Raw genomic sequence first — 15,888 nt, forward strand, 5'->3', positions numbered from 1 at the left:
GTTCATATTTTACAGGTATATAAGTCTTTAAGATAAAAGCTTTTTTTTTTTAAAAAAAAGGATCATATCAAGCTGGTGTTCTTCAAAAGGTTGCATGGTAATTTTAGGCTTATAAAAATAACATATTGGAGATTTATTTATATCATTTAATGTTCTATAACTGGACCTGTTATCAATAAGATTAATATAAAGTTCTATACACTGGGTACCATTTAAATGTAATATCGTATTGTGTTAGCTAGTATTCATGTGACATCAAGAAACAATATATGTAAACTTTAAAAAATGATATTTAAAAACAAAGATCAGCTTCAACACTACAACACTTTACCTAAGATTTATAAAGACCCCTGGCTTACCTGAGATTACATATCAGAATGACTCCAAAGTAGGCCAGACTTCAGCTAAAGCCCAGTATTCTTAATTTAAGGTGAAACTGACTTTGCTGGATGTTTAAGATCAAGACTTAAACTTAAATTAAAATGGCCAAGAAAACCAATATTTGGCTCTTGCCCTCTGAGTCAGTCTGAATCCAGGGAACAGGGGACTTCTCTAAAGAGCTTTGCAACTCTGGGCCACATAACCTCCTGATCAGGGAGATTAATGAGACCACTGGAGAACAGAAAGCCAATCAGTGCACTTGCTGTGAATAGGAGGGTCATCGGAGAAGGGAGACATCCCTGATGCTTCCAAGAGAAGCCACATGGTCAAGCAAGACCTGGACCCATCCTAGCGCAAACGGCACTAGCAGAACTAAGAAGCTGCTCTCAGGTTCCCCCATGAGCGACCCCTATGGGAACTCGGCTGACTCTTAACAATAGATAGAAACAAAGTCAATTTTGACCAGCTTGATCTTAAACACCTACCAAAAACAGTTAATCCAAAAAGTCATTCCTAGGAGTAATGAAGGACAAGAACAGCTAGAGAAGGAGACAGCAACTAGCCAACAGTCTCCATGGGGAATGTTCAGTCAAGTACAGCCTTGGCTCCTCCCCCTCACAGGACCCCTATTAGTCCTCTTTATCTTCTCCTAATAGGACCATGACTATTAAATTGCCTTCAGAAGTTCCTGCAAGATCAGATACACAAATTCACCAACCAGTCTATCAACTGCTTCTTTAAGACTACCAGCCCTGATGCCCAAGACGGAGACCTAGGACTCATGACCAACTCCTCTAGCTCCAGAGACTCTTCCCCCACCTAAAACCCTCCCTAACCCCTTTTCCAGGTTTTGCAATTATGGAAAATTCCTCTTTCACTTCCTAGGAATGATAACTACTCTCCAGCAGGTCCACCTGCTTGTTCTGTCTGCTCTACAGCATCCCCACAAGGAAGCATCAAACCTACACTCCCCACACCTCAGACGAGGAGCCACCAGCCAGGCGAAGACTGGTGGATAAACTTCACTCATGTGTCTAGGCACAGAAACCTTCCCTACCTACTGACTCTGGTTGATACTTTTTCAGGTTGGATAGCAGCCTTCCCTACATCCAGGGAAACTGCTGACACTGTTGCCTCCATCCTCATCAAGCAGATCATTCCCAGGTTCAGACTTCCCGCCTCCACCCAGTCAGACAATGGTCCAGCCCTCACTTCCCAGGGAACACGCAGACCAGTGCCTTCCTGTGCAAGCCCCTGCTCAAGGCTGAACACTCAGCCCGCCACTCAAGGCCAAGCACTTAACCCCCTTGGGTACCAATAAGGCAGCTTGCAGACCCAGAGACCCCATTAGATTTGGGCTATAAAAACTCCCTCCTCCCAGGCCTCTCTCTCTTAATCGCTCTCTCTTGCTCTTTCTTGTGCACGCGCTCTCTCTCTCTTGCTCTTGCTCTCTACCTCTCCATCTCTCCTCTCTCTCTCTCTCTCTCTCTCTCTCTCTCTCTCTCTCTCTCTCTTCTTCTTCTTCTTCTTCTTCTTCTTCTTCTTCTTCTTCTTCTTCTTCTTCTTCTTCTTCTTCTTCTTCTTCTTCTTCTTCTTCTCTTTCTCTTTTTTCTCCTCTGTTGCACTGCTGCAATAAAGCTCTCTTGGTAGCTCTGACTGTTATAGTCACTTTCCTTTCATCTATTATATATACCAAATTGATATTTGGGTATAATATAAAATATGGATCCAGGTTAATCCTCTTTTTGTTTAGATTTCTAATGACTTTAACACCATTTCTCCCCTGAATCCCTGTGGCCCTTAATCACCCCCAGTTCTCTGTGTTCGAAGGTCTTTATTTAGGTGCCCTGTTCTGTTCCAGTGGCCTATTTATCTCTGCTTCCACCAAAACCAGTGTCTTAGTTACTCTAACTTCATCCAAGTCTGAAAGTCAGGCATCTGCAGGATTCCAGCTTTCTATTACTTTAGAATGTCTTGACTTTTCACCTGTCTTATTTTTTCTTATAACATTGAATCAGCTTGTGAACCCCCATCTACACACACCCCTGCCAGAATTTTATTGGAATTTACTCAACTTAGGAAAGGTTTGGGGTGAATTGATCACAAATGTGGTACAATACTCTTTTAATTGTTTTTGTGAAAATACATGAAATAATAATTATGATTTTAACCATTTTAAGGTGTAATAGTCAGTGTCATTAAAGACAGAGGTCTCAGTTTGGAGTGTCACGGTGGGGACCCTGGCATGGACGTTCCTGCTGGTGGGCAGCTCCATTTCCCTGTGGTCCTGGTATCTGGCACATCCTCAGCACGATGCTGGCCTCCAGAATGAGCTGGTGCTCCTCTCTCCACACTTTATGGGGAGATTGAGGTTCATGTTGGCCCCACGTGATCAGTAGAGGTGACCAGTGAGGCCATCTGGCCAGGACTGTCCTGGTGGAGGTCTGGGGTGAGGGACTCATCTTCTTGCCAGTGTGAGGTCTGCTCAGAGGCTCTGCCTGCTCATGGCTCAGCCTGTGTAGGCTGCAGGTTCCAGGAATCTGTCCCCTCACCCAGGTGGGGCCACTCATGAGCGAGGACTGTCCCAGGGGCTCAATTAATCCTCTTCATTTCTCTAAAGTCATGGGGATATCCTCATTTTCACTTACGACTTTCAGGATGTGAGACTCTCTACTTGGTCAGTCTAGCTACACGTTGGTCAATTCTGTTGATTTTTTAAGAAGCAGTTTCTTGTTGCCTGATTTTCTGTGACTTTTCTGTCCCGGTGTCATGGTGTCTGTGTGACCGTGGTTCCCTCTGTTAGGTTTGTACTTTGGTCTTTGCCTGACGTCAGGTCGCTGGTTGGAGACCTTTCCTCCCACCTCAGCTCTGATGCTCACATTTCTCTCCAGCTCTGCCCCCTGGACCCTGGATCCTCACGCTGTGTCCCGCTGCTCCTCATCTCCAGGAATTGTCGGTCTCCCTGGGGAGTTCTTCTTTGCCCACGGGGTGTTCACGGTTGGTGTAGGATTTCCACATCCGTGTGGCTTTCTGCTGTCCTCTTGGGATGGATTTCTGGTCTCGTTCCATCATGATAGGAAAAGATGCCGCGCGATTCCAACCTTATAAAAGCCATGACGACCTGTGGATGGCCCAGGGGTCCTCCTGCCCCCCCCCCCAGATTATCCTGTTGATAAATCTCCTTCTGAGTCCAGGTTTGTCCTTTCCGTGAGACTGCAGGGTGACGTCCGCCCTCATCCTGGCCGCCTGGCCCTTGGACACAGACCCAGGTGACTCTGGGGGACCCTGATGTTACAGGACCCGGCTGCTCCTTGGCTCCTCTCTCTTGGCCACCTCCTGCTCCCCTCCAGGTGCAGCTGGAAGGAGCTTCTTCCAGGAAACTCTCCAACCTCCACTGCCAGGAAAGGACTCTGAGATGTTGTCACTAGTCACAGGCTGGAGGACGGAGGAGGAAAGGACAAGGGGACTGGTCTCAGGACCAGGTCTCTCCCTGGGCCAGCATCCGTGCTGCTCACCAGCCCTTTCCTTCAGACACCTCTTAGTCTCAAAGCTGAACAACTCCCCTCCCCAAGAGCTCGTGCCCTTGGCCCCAGACCTGGGCCCTAATGACCTGTTCAATACCTTGGGCTCCTATTTACAGGAACCTCGTCACACTGTGTTTTAGGAAGTCACCTATTTCTCTCCCTTCCCCAAACCCCAACCACTCATGAGTTTGAGCCCCACAAATTGGTAGAAATAATTCACTGGGAAACCATTAGAGTTCCCAGATCTGGCTCTTGGCTCTGGGGTTTCAAGGTAAAGAAAATGAACATGGACTCATAGTGACTGGTCATCTCCAGGACAGTAAGCTTGAGGTCAACCACCCAGTAAGTGTCAGCTAACCTCAAACTGGGACTTTCCTGAGGACACTACTGTCCTTCTTTTTATGGTACTAAGGATTGAACCCAGGGGTGCTTAACCAATGACCAACATCCACATCCCTAGCACCTTTTTTTTTTTGAGGCAGGGTCTTGTTAAGTTGCTGAGGCTGACTTTTAACAATGAGTCCTCCTGCCTCAGCCTCCCCAGCCACTGGGATTACAGGCTTGTGCCACCATGCTCAGCCCATGAACTGTCCTTTAATTAGGAACCTTATGGGTCCTTAAAGTTTGGTTTCACTCACGCCAAGTCAAATCTTTCTATTCGTTCTGTTTTCATGAATACCTTATAAAAGTGGTCTGGCACCGCCTGACTCAGGATCCCCTGCTCTGTAAACAATTCTTTAAAATCTTAATGTGCCTAAGTTTATCCATTTTTGTATTGGAAATTGAAGCAGAGTATGCTCTTACCCCTGAGCTTTTCCAATTTTTTTTTATTGTGCAGTTGCTGAGGGCCTTGTTACGTTCCTGAGGCTGGCAGTGAACTCATGACCCTCCTGCCTCAGCCTCCCAAGTTACTGGGTAACAGGGGTGTGTCCCCTAAGCTGATGTCTTAAGGTGAGGCAAGCACTGTGCTCCTTCCTCCGAGGTTCCTGGGGGTGGCAGATCCATGCATGTGGCAGAGCATGAGAGCAGAGAATCAGGAGAACCCAGCCCTCCCCAGGGTTTCCTTCACAGGTGTGACGAGGAGGAACCAAATGCACTTCACTGTTTTACTGTGTGCAAACCAGACAGGGGGAGGAGTGACGTCCCCGTGGTGACCTTGAAAGGAACAAGTAGGAAGTGCTGCAGGAGGCTCCCAGCACAGGCTTCTTTCTTGACCCTGGAGGAAGGTCTGCACAGATGGAGACAGTTCTGCTTGTCAGCTGGACAGAGGGCACTGCCATGTCCTGTAGCTGGAAGCCAGGGAGGCGGCTCAGCTCCCACAGTGCCCAGGACAGCCCACCACCCCACAGAGCCACCAGCCCCAAATGCCCAAATGGAAGGGTGCTGAGGGGGCTGAGCCCGGCTCCAGGCCACCCCGTGGGAAAGTGCGGGGTGGGGAGGCAGGGGAGCACTTGGTGGGAGGTGGATTTGAGCCACAGGTGAGCATGTCCTGTCAAGATGGAGACAGGGAGGGGACTGCAGGGGGCAGAACTGCGAAGGAGGCTGGAGAGGCTTCCTGAGAGTCCCAGGAAGGACCAGGTGTGCTGAGCAGGGCGGGGCTGAGACAGGGCTCTGGGGTGGAGGGAGATGGAGAGTCCCCCAGGGACTCACTGCAGGGCGATGGGGAAGGACAGGGCTGGTGGGGACCATGAGGAAGCTCCCTTTGCTGATGCTGTGGGTGATGGGCTGGAGGCTGAGGGGAGCCCAGAGGTGGGGAGAAGGCTGTAGGAATGGTCTGGGGAACAGAGGTCACAACGTGGACCTGGAGGTGGGGAAGAGGGTACAGACCAGAACTTGGGGACTGTGGGAAGGGGCCACCAGAGAGAGAGGGAGAAGTGAAACAAAACCCTGGCCAGGCACGTGGGAAACTTCTCCTTATAGAAACATTATCTAACACTTCCTATCTGCTAACTGGGACTTCAGGGGGTTTTCCAAGTGACCACAGGGACACCCACTGGACCAGGGGCAGGTGGAGAGCAGCATACAGCTGGTCCCTTAGGGGACTGTTATGGTTGGGTATGAGGTGTTCCCTGGAAATCTCCTGTGCCAATGCAGGAATGTCACAGGTGAAATGAGGAGATTGTGACATTGTCACCTGATCTGTGGATTAGTCCACGTGATGGATAATAATTTGAGGGATTACTGGGTGGTGATGGGAGGAAGTGGGGATGGCTGAAGAAGCAGTCCCTGGGGTGTGCCTTTGGGGCTTTTACTTGTCCCTGGCTCTGCCCTCTCACTGTGCTCTCCTCTGCCCTGGGATGAGCAGCTGTCCTCCACCACGCCCTTCTGCCACCATGTCCCACCTCACCTTGGCCCCAGAGCAATGGATTCTGCCCACCACAGACTGAACCTCTGACTGTGATTCCCAGATAAACTTCTCTTCCTCTGAGCTGTTCTCACCAGGTGTTTGGGCCACATCAGTGAAAAGCTGACACAGTCAATTAGAAGATTGAACAATGACCTCAGCAGCACGTGGCACTCAACTGAATGCACTTTGACCAGTCCCCCAAAGCTGACTGCTGCTGGACCCTTACCACACCCCAGACCTGCACCAGACTGCTGTGCCACTTCCCTGAATCCTCAAGATGAGCCCTGAGCTAAGTGGTCCTGTTATCCACATTTACAGATGTGCAAAGGGAAGAAGGAAGAGATGGAGCTGTGAAGCAGGCATTAGAGTCCTGGAGATCTGACTTCAAAGTTCCATCCCCATCACCATCATCACCATCACCATCACCATCATCACCATCATCATCATCATCACCATCACCATCATCATCATCACCATAATCACCATCACCATCATCATCACCATCATCACCATCACCACCATCATCATCACATTTTGGTTTTTGGGACATCAGAGGTGGGTTGTGCTGAGCACCCCCTGCAGCTGCCTGTCCCCCTAAGGCTATGTCCTCCTGAGGTCAAGGTCATCTGCCCCCCTGGTTGGGCCACAGGGAAGGGGCTGCGCTTGATGAGGCCCTCTGCTGGCCCCTGAGCTGCCCCTTTACCATCTTGCTTCACACCAGCCTCATGACTTTGACCAAGAAGAAAACTGAGGGTCAGAAATACCAGTCACCATGGTGCAGGCCTGATGGGGAGGGGACCACCTGTGACCACTGATTCAGCTCTGATTGGGTCCCTTCCAGGAAACGTCGGTCCTGCCTGAGGCCATCAGAGGATCCTCTTCTACCAGGAGCCCACGTGGCCACCTTCTGCTGCTGGCCAGGGGTGGGGGCGGGGTCCTGAGGGACCTGCCACTGTGGGGGGTGGCGGCTGAAGGGGCAGAAGAGGCTCTGTCTCCGTGGGTCTCTCCAGTCCAGGGTCCCAGACCAGCTGGCCTCGCCCACTTCTCAGAGTCCCTCTGTCTCTTGACCATTTACAGGTTCCTAGTTGTGCTGAGGCGGGAGGAGCAGGGGACATGGGACAATGCCAACTTCTCAGGACCAGAAGCCTCACAGCCACCTCCCAGTGTCTCGGCAGTGAAGTTGAGCTGGTCACGCCTGCCACCAGCCTGGACAGGAGCCTGACTCAGCTGCCCTGCTGAGGACCTGGGAGTGGCGTCCAGGCCACAGGTGCTTTTCACTCACGGCCAGAGCCCACCATTATTTACTGGTCCTCATGAATTTCTGGGTAATGCTGTCCCTGCCATGGTTTGGTGCTGCTTGGTGCATGTTGGGCAGTTACGACCTGAACTAGCTTTCATTATTATAATTGGGCTTTCTAGAAGGACAGTCATGAGCTCTCCTTCACCACTCTACCCAGCATCTGCCCTTGAGCTCATTCTGAAGGGCACGGAGGTTTTACCTAACTGTGGTCAGCTCTGAGTTCTAGAAAGTTCTCTCAGTGCTAGCCTGCAGGTTGCCTGTGGCAGGACATAAAGGAGCTGGGAAGGCTGAGTAGGAGAGAGGAGGGATGGAGAGAAGGAGGCTGGGAGTGGAGGGAGGGGGTGCAGGTGAGGGGGAGAGCGCCCCCTGCAGGGTGTGGGCAGAGGGAGCCTAAGCTGCTGATTCAGTGTCTGTGCTCAGGGGCCTCTGGACTAAGGTCAGCAGGAAGGACCAGGATGCACAGTCATGGGCTCCTGCAGGTGCATGCTGTGCTCACCTCTGCTGACCTCACAGTCACTGTTACACTAATGCAGACCTGGAATCTGGTACACGGAGGGGCAGAGTGGCTGGCTTTTCATCAGGAGGGAGCAGAGATGTGATCCAGTTCTCTGGTGGCAAATTCTCAGATAATGTAATTACAGCAGGAATCGCACTCATTGCTGCTTATGGACCCCTTCTCTATGCGGTGTTGGTCATCAGCCTCTTGGTCCCACAAAGGGTAGGATTGCGCCCCTGACCAGCATGGGCAGCTGAACTAAGATGGCTCCTGTGAATTTGCAGGGACAAAAAATAAAACACAATTTACCTTCACACAAGCCTCAGGATGGCTTCCCAGTCCTTGACCTCATACTCACCCAAAGGAGAGAGCAAGAGAAATTCACTATAGCTTTATGAGAGAGAGATAGAGATAGAGATAGAGAGAGAGAGAGAGAGAGAGAGAGATAGAGATAGATAGAGAGAGAGAGAGAGAGAGAGAGAGAGAGAGAGAGAACATTTGGAGTCGTCTTTTATTGGGGACTCTGTTCTTAGAAAGTTCTATCCATAAAAGGGCAGAGGGGCAGGACTACAGGGAATAGGTGATTGTGACTCCACCCTAGGGACACACCCCACACAGAAGACCTCCTTACTGTCCCCTTGGGTCTCTGACCAGGCCACAGGAATGCAGGGTTGGCCAGAGCCTGGGGCATGAGGACTGGAGGGTGTGGTCACTCAGTGTGGCTCCACAGCAGGCGTCTTCTGCTGAGACAGGCTCCTGCTGGTCCCTCCCTGTGCCCTGATCTCTGAGTACTGGGTGGAGGTGTCCTCTGCAGGACTTGCCCCGTGGACGTTGCGTGAGGCCTGGTGAAAGCTGAGGGTGGCGTAGTGCAGCTCCTGCTCCTGCCCCAAGCCAGGGCCAGCTCCTGAGGAGCTGCAGGGGTCAGCAGGGCCAGGCAGTGGGGGCTCCTGCCAACACCCCTGTGTGGAGAGGAGAGAGGGACATACAGGGCAGGGTGGGGAAGCTGGAGGGGCTGGGTGGGTCCACCCTGGCAGGACCCTCCTGCCCCTCCTTCCTCCTGCCCAGGTGGCCTGATGCCACATAACACAGGAGTCCCCTGCTGCTCCCAGTCCTGCTCTGCATTCACAGACCTGGGTGCAGACCCCTGTTCTGCCGTCTCACAGACACGGGAACTGACTCAGAGAGGAGGGGCTTCCCCTCACGCACCCTCCATCCCAAACATCACTGGGTCCTGGGCCTCTGTGCCCAGCACTGGGTGCACAGGAGGGGGCAGTGCAGCGGGAGCCCTGTGGGTTAGTGTCAGTGGGGACCAGTGTGGATTGCTGAGTAGCACGTGATGGCCAATGGCGACTGCAGAGGACAGGGGACAGGTGGCCACCGAGGTCCTTGTCCTGTGGAGCTCAGGTGGGACGCCGGGGACTGCGGCGGCCACCAGGTGTGGGGAGCTGTGCCCACAGGAGCCTGGGCAGCCATGGAGAGGGGCCGAGCTGCCTGGAGGGTTTGGAGACCAGCCCTTGTCTGCTGCAGGCCCAGTTCTGGGCTCTAGGTCCACTGCGCTGACCGTGACCCTGCCTTTCCTGCCCCAAATGCCAGGGCAGGCTGCTCAGGGGCTCCTCTTCTGCAGTGAGGAGACGCAGTGCTTTTCTAACTTGGGTGGGGACAAGGACACTTGGTGCAGGTCCTGATCATGGGCTGGGGAGGGTGTGAGGCAGGAAGGAGTGGGGGGGGGAGCTGGGCTCAGGGGGAGGGCTGCCTTAGGCTGAATTCAGAGGAACAGGAGTACCTTGGTGCAGGTGGGCAGAGGGAGAAGGGTGGGGGACTGGGCTGGAGAGGGACCAGGTCTCTGTTGGCTGTGGGGACAGGCGTGCCATCAGAGACGGGGAACCCAGCAAGTGAAGGGTGCAGGGATGTGTTGGCCACGCACTTCTGAGGTTCTGACATCAGGGCCTTGCCCACCCCAGACACTGCCTCTCCCTGAGCCCATCCCCAGGGACAGCAGAGGACACGCCCACTATGCAGCTTTCCCTGCAGACCAGGTGCCCAGACCCCAGACCAACCCCGTCCTCCTGGAGCCCTTCCTCTCTGGACGACCATCACGTACCCTAATAACCTAGGGCAAGGCGCCAGGCAACAGAGACACCCCAACCCCAGGCTCTGCTGACACAGAGCAGCCAGTCCTACCTGCTGCCCGCCCGATCTCGGCCAGGCCCTCAGCCTGGGCTCCTGCCCACGTCTTCCCTCACCCTGTCACCGACCAGCCCTCCTGCTCCACGAGTGGCCTTGCGTGGCGTGGCCTGCCCGTTCCTCTTGGAACTGGGAGTCACACACTGTCTTCACACAAGGCCATCGTCCCCTGCAGACTGGCCTTGCCATGTGTCAACACTGAGACCTAAACTCTAAACAAGGGACAGGCGACCAGCTCAGTTCTAGGCATGCTGAGTGGGCACCACCGTGGGCCACCTGGGGACATGCCCTGGGGACAGGCTGGATCCCAGGGTGCACAGGACACTTACCAGGGAGGCTGGCTGCAGGGCGGGGTGGGTGTCACTCATGTCCTCTGCTGCCCTGGCTGCCTTCCTCCTGTGGGACTTCACTCTGAGGGGACACGGGTGTCTTTGAGCCTGGTTTGCTCAGACAGTGGGGTCACTGTCATAGCCTGGAGTACGTGACTATGGCAGGTCTAGGTCCGCGGTCGACTGGTGGCCTTCACCATAGGACTTTGTGACAAGGTCCCTTCTCCACCCTGCTTCCTGGGCATCTGAGGCTGGGGCTGGGGGGGACAGGCTTGCCCAGAGGCTGCAGCCTGGTCCTCAACACCACTGCACCCCATCTTGGTCCCAGGCCCTCAGAACCCCTCCAGGTCCCTCCAACCCTGGATCCCCCCTCTCCACCCCGACCCACCCCCGACCCCAGGCTGGGGCTCACATGGAGAAGGTGAGACAGAGACCGAGGGCCACCAGGGCCATGACGCCAGCCCCCCCGATGGCCCCCCAGATGACTCCTGATGCTGCGTTTGTCCCCTGACTCCCTGCAGAGAGAAGAGACTTGGGTGACCTCCAATCTTGGTAACCAGGCACGTGTCCCCTGCTCTACAGCACTCGGGGGCCCTCACATCCCACGTGGGTTCAGCCCCTAAGTCTTCCCACCCCTCAGAAGATGTCAGCCTGTCGGGAACCTTAGGAGGAAGGACTCGGCTCACCCTGTGCCTCCTGTCCACCCAGGCTCTTGCCCAGAGCTGGGACCCCAGTCTCTCTCCACCCAGGGTCTCCACACCACAGACCCCAGACCTGGCCACAGTGGGACCATGAAGCTATGGGGGACAAGGACTTTCCATTAGAGACAGGGACGGGGACAGAGAAGCTGCAGGACCCTGAGGGACCTCATCCCTCCCTCTTCCCTAGTCTCCTGGTCTCTGCTGGCCCTGTCACTCAGGGTCAGAGTGCTCCCTGGGCCTGCAGAAGGGACGAGAAGCAAGGTGGAGCAGGGAATCCATTTCAGGCCTCGGGTCAGACCTGGGCAGCCTCCCGGGACCTCGACACCTGGAGTCGGGGTGTCCCTGGGCAGTGGAGGTCCACAGTTGAGGAGGACTCCTGAGGGAACCACCCCTGCCCTGGGGTCTCACTGTCCAGCGAGGGGACCAGATGCCACTGCCGATGGGAACAGGCCGTGGTGGTGATCTCTGGGCAGAGGTCAGGGCCAAGGGAGGAAGGATTGACAGGAAAAGCAAGAAAGTCCCAGAGATGTTTCAAGGGCTCTTCTGTGTGACTGTGTTATGGGGTCAAATCCCACAGAACGTACGACTCCAAGGGTGGCCCTGCAGAGAAGTGAGGACTCCAGGTGACAGTGACGTGTCCACGTAGGTTTGTGGACTGCAGTAAATGACCCACTCTGGAGCACGAGGTCTCCCAACCCAGGAGGTGGTGACACACAGGGGCACCTGGTGTTTGGGAAATCTCTGCACCTGTCGCTTGATTTTGCAGTGAAACTTCATTTCCTCTAAAACCTAAAGACCATTTTTCAAATGTCCCCAAAACATTCAGTGATTGAAAAAAAAACCAGAAAATTCTTTGAGGTATGCAAAGAGCTAATTGCTGGTCACCCCCAAATGTCCTTAGGTAATTATAGGAAGATACTTGGGGACGGAGGCCTGAGGGGGGCTTCCTGGGGGGACCTGCAGCATCTCCAGTATTCCGACACCTGGAAGCCAGGTCTCAACCAGCCTGGCTCAGAGAGCACAGCACTAACAGCCCCGGGGAGGCCCCCCCTGCCTGGGCAGCCCCTGGGGAGACCCTGACTGCAGGGTTCTCTGCAGCATCTGGACAGGAAGGAGGTTTGTTTCCCCTTTAGTTGGATTGAAGATGAGGCAGCACTCCCCATACCCACCCCATGACCACAGACACACAGAGGGACAGGGCCTCTGCCCTCCAAGGTCCCTGACTCAACCAAGCCCCCAGGACATGGACACAAAGTAATCCTAGCCCTGGGACCCAAGCCTCCTTCCCTGCCCCTCACAGCCCCAAGGACCCAGGTGTCCTGGCTCATTACTCACAGGTGACATTGAGCTGGATGGTTCTCTCTGTGGTCACACCTGCTGCAGGGAACTTCACCTGACAGGTGAGGTTGGTGCCATGGTCCTGGGGCCGCGGGGTGAGGGTGAGCACCGAGGAGTGGGTGATGTTGGGGCCCAGGGAGGACACAGAGGGCCCTATCCAGGAGAAGGTGAGAGGCGTCCCCTGCTCACAGGCCCAGGGCACACAGCAGTTCAGGTTGCTGGGACGGCCAGACTCCAGGGTCCCAGGGATGAGGATGTCAGGGGTGTGGGTCAGGGCTGGTGAGCAGAGGGGGACAGGCAGGGTCAGGAGGGAGGGTGGGAGGTGGGGCCCTGAGAGAAGCTCAGGCTCTGACCCAGCTGCTCCCTGAGCCCCTAATGCTTGACCCCCAACTCCCCCAGGGCAGGGTCCCACCCAGCCCTGTCCTGTGACCCTCCTGGGGCTGACCTGGAGCTGGAGTCTTACCTGTCACTTGCACAAAGACCTTTTTTGTATAATAATTCCACTTAAACTTTCCTTTCTCAACCCGAAATAAGTAGCAGCCACTGTCATTGCGGTTGGCATCTCTGATGCTCAGGGAGCAGTTGTTGGTTCCTGGGTCCCCGAGGAGGTGGAATCTGCCCTGGGTCTCCTCCTGCACTCTCCGAGTAGAGTTGTTTGTGGCCACAGGACAGCCGTGGTCTGTATTGTCCCCTGCATGGAACCAGTAGACAGAGATGTTGCCAGTCTCTGAGCCTCGGTAGGAGAAGTTGCAGGGCACCAGGACACACAAACCCTCCTGCACCATCATGAACTTGGGCACATCCACGCTGTGTTCTGAATCCTGAGGGGAGGGCCCCTGGGGAAGCCGAGGGTCATCACATTTCAAGCTCCTCAGCCCCACTGCACAGGTCCCCTCCACTGCCCACAGCAGGGACAGCAGCAGCAGCAGCCGCAGCATCAGGAGGCAGAGGGTCCTGGGCTCCTGGGACTGAGCAGAGCAGCGAGAGCCTGCGGAGGGGAAGCTGCAGGACCCACGGAAGCTGGGGAGGGGCCGAGGCCTGGGCGGTTCTCAGAAGAGGAACCTCAGACCCGCTCACCACTGCAGTCCATCTGCTCTGTGCTGAGGAGGGACCTCACAGCCAGAGACCCAGAGGCCTGCCAGAGAGGGGCAGAGGAGAGAGGAGACCAGGCCCCCGTCTTGGGTGCTTCCCTGGAACACTCAGTCGGGACCAGGACCCTGGGGACACTGGGAGTCTGTGACACTGGTGGGGTTCTGAGTCCTCCCACCCTGAGGGCTTTTCTGTGTGTACTGGTCACACCAGGAGCTGGCCAACTCCTGCCTGGACCTGGGGCCAGACTCGTCTCATTCCCTGGAGTGGTCAGTCCTGCAGGAGGGACTCTGTAGGGCCGCGTCTGAGCACAAGAAAGGCAGAGGGACACAGCCAGCCAGACACTCTGTGCAAACCCCAGGCGCTCCCTGCACTGCTGGTGAGGCCACAAGAGGCTGCCCCCTGGTCCCCACCTGGGGCGCCCCACGCAGGACTCAGGCCTCAGCTGCCTGCCCCAGAGCCGCAGGTGCTGGGGAGTCGGCCACCTGCCTTGGTAGCATGAGGGTGGGGTTCAATAGGGCACAGAGCTGTCCCAGTGTCCAGGGCAGACACCAGGTCAGTGACCCTCTAGAACAGGGGCCACGCGGTGCCCTCAGGAGACACAGAGAGGGGGCAGTGTCCTCAACCAGAGCTGAGGGGCTTCTCTCCCAAGAGTGCTGCCTGCTGGGTGAGCCCTGGGGCCATTTGGGGACGTCCCTGTCAGACACATTGGCACTTCCACATTAGTCTGCCTCTCACTGTGAAGTGGCCCTGGAGGGACGTCAGGATTCCAGACAGCCCCAGTGGCTCCCAGGACAAGATGCAGTGCTCAGCTCGCGGGTTCCCCTCCCCCAGCAGGGGCTCAGGTCTGCTCCACTCTCCTGGCTCCGCATATTCCAGGGTCATCGCGGGTTGGCTGTGTCCCCAGGAGTTCCTTTCATGACGACCACCCACGTGGCTTCTGTGGACACCTCTCTACACACTACCAGTGACAGTGGGTTGTTGTCAGGCCTGGTGACAGTGACAGAAAGCTGCTCTAAATATAGAAACATAAGGACAAGCCACTTATTGTGTGGAGGAGAGTCCCCATGTCACTTGGTAAAGATTTGGGAGAGGTTGGCGTGATCCCTGGCAAGAGTGTAGGTTCCCATTTAGGTGACTTCTGACAACTCCTCCCCACGGGGTGGTACCACTCATTGTCCCGCTGTCAGCCTCGGGGAGCTCTGGTGGCTGCAGGTCCTCTCCAGCATTTGGGGACAATGGGGTGTCCCTAAACCTATGTCATGTTAACCCTCCTTGTTCCTTTGTGAAGGTTTCCTTGGTGCGTTACAGTTGTGTCCCAGAGCAGGGTCACTGGGACACGTCATCTGGGCAGGGAAGGTGACTGGCTCCACTCAGTCCCAGTGCTGTGTCCCCCCCTCTGTCCTCCACCTGTCCCCTCCCCCACCCCCTGGGCTCTTCTACTGATTCACTGTCTTCTCATTGGGGCTCTGTTGCAGCAGGAGAAGGTGGGGTTCAGGCCCTGTTCCTGGGGACGCACAGCAGGACTTGGTCCACTGCAGTCCACGGTCCTCCCCCTCTGGTGGCTCTTCCCCTGGAGCAGGCCGCGCCCCACCCCTGGCTGCAGTCTCCAGCCCCACAGGCCAAGGCTGCTGAGCAGCGTCCCCTCACTGACTGGCCCTGGGTCCTCTGTGCCCAGTGGAGGCCTCTTCCTGGGGCCCCGCCATGGAGACCCCACTCCCCTGTGAACTCTCCTGCTCCAGGCCCCTCAGTGGACATGGTGCTGTCCCTGTGCCTGGCCTCCTGTGCTCAGGGGGCACCCTGCCGAGGCTCCTGCTGGGTCCTCCTCCCCTGCAGGTGAGGGCAGGCTGGGTGGGTCCAGCAGCTGCTGAGGGACAGGTGGCCGCTTCCCCTTAGCTACAGTGAATGCTGCCACAGTGACCCTGGGGTGGACACTGCCTCCCAGGTCTGTGTGGGTTCCCAGGGGTGGTCACACTGGAACCTCTGGTGACCGGATCAGCTGTTCCTGGTCTTTTGAGGAACCACGGCGCTGCCCTCCACAGCGGCTGCCCCTTTCTCCTTCTCAGCACAGAGCACAGGCCTCCAGCCCCACGTCCTCCTCCTCCCTGGCTTTGCCCATTTTAAAATAGGACCCTCATGGTGGGTGTGAGGGGCACGTATTCAACAGATGCAGAATGAAGGGTGATGTGGAGGTTTGGG

General features: G+C 55.5%; 2 protein-coding genes across 3 annotated transcripts in view; both read right to left on the reverse strand.

Annotated features, from left to right (window-relative positions):
* The window catches only part of LOC308638375 (sialic acid-binding Ig-like lectin 13), a 70,570-nt gene that overhangs the window by 22,332 nt on the left and 32,350 nt on the right, over positions 1–15,888 (reverse strand). The window lies entirely within an intron of this gene.
* Positions 8,762–13,538, reverse strand: LOC308638381 (myeloid cell surface antigen CD33-like; the record flags this gene model as incomplete). Its single annotated transcript, XM_081275793.1, has 5 exons — positions 8,762–9,007; positions 10,562–10,643; positions 10,974–11,076; positions 12,598–12,876; positions 13,064–13,538. 5 exons carry the CDS (start codon positions 13,536–13,538, stop codon positions 8,762–8,764), a joined length of 1,185 nt encoding a protein of 394 aa, XP_081131919.1.

The sequence above is a fragment of the Spermophilus citellus genome (genome assembly GCF_964194105.1).
Source record: "Spermophilus citellus genome assembly, chromosome: 18".
Taxonomy (NCBI): Eukaryota; Metazoa; Chordata; class Mammalia; order Rodentia; family Sciuridae; genus Spermophilus; species Spermophilus citellus.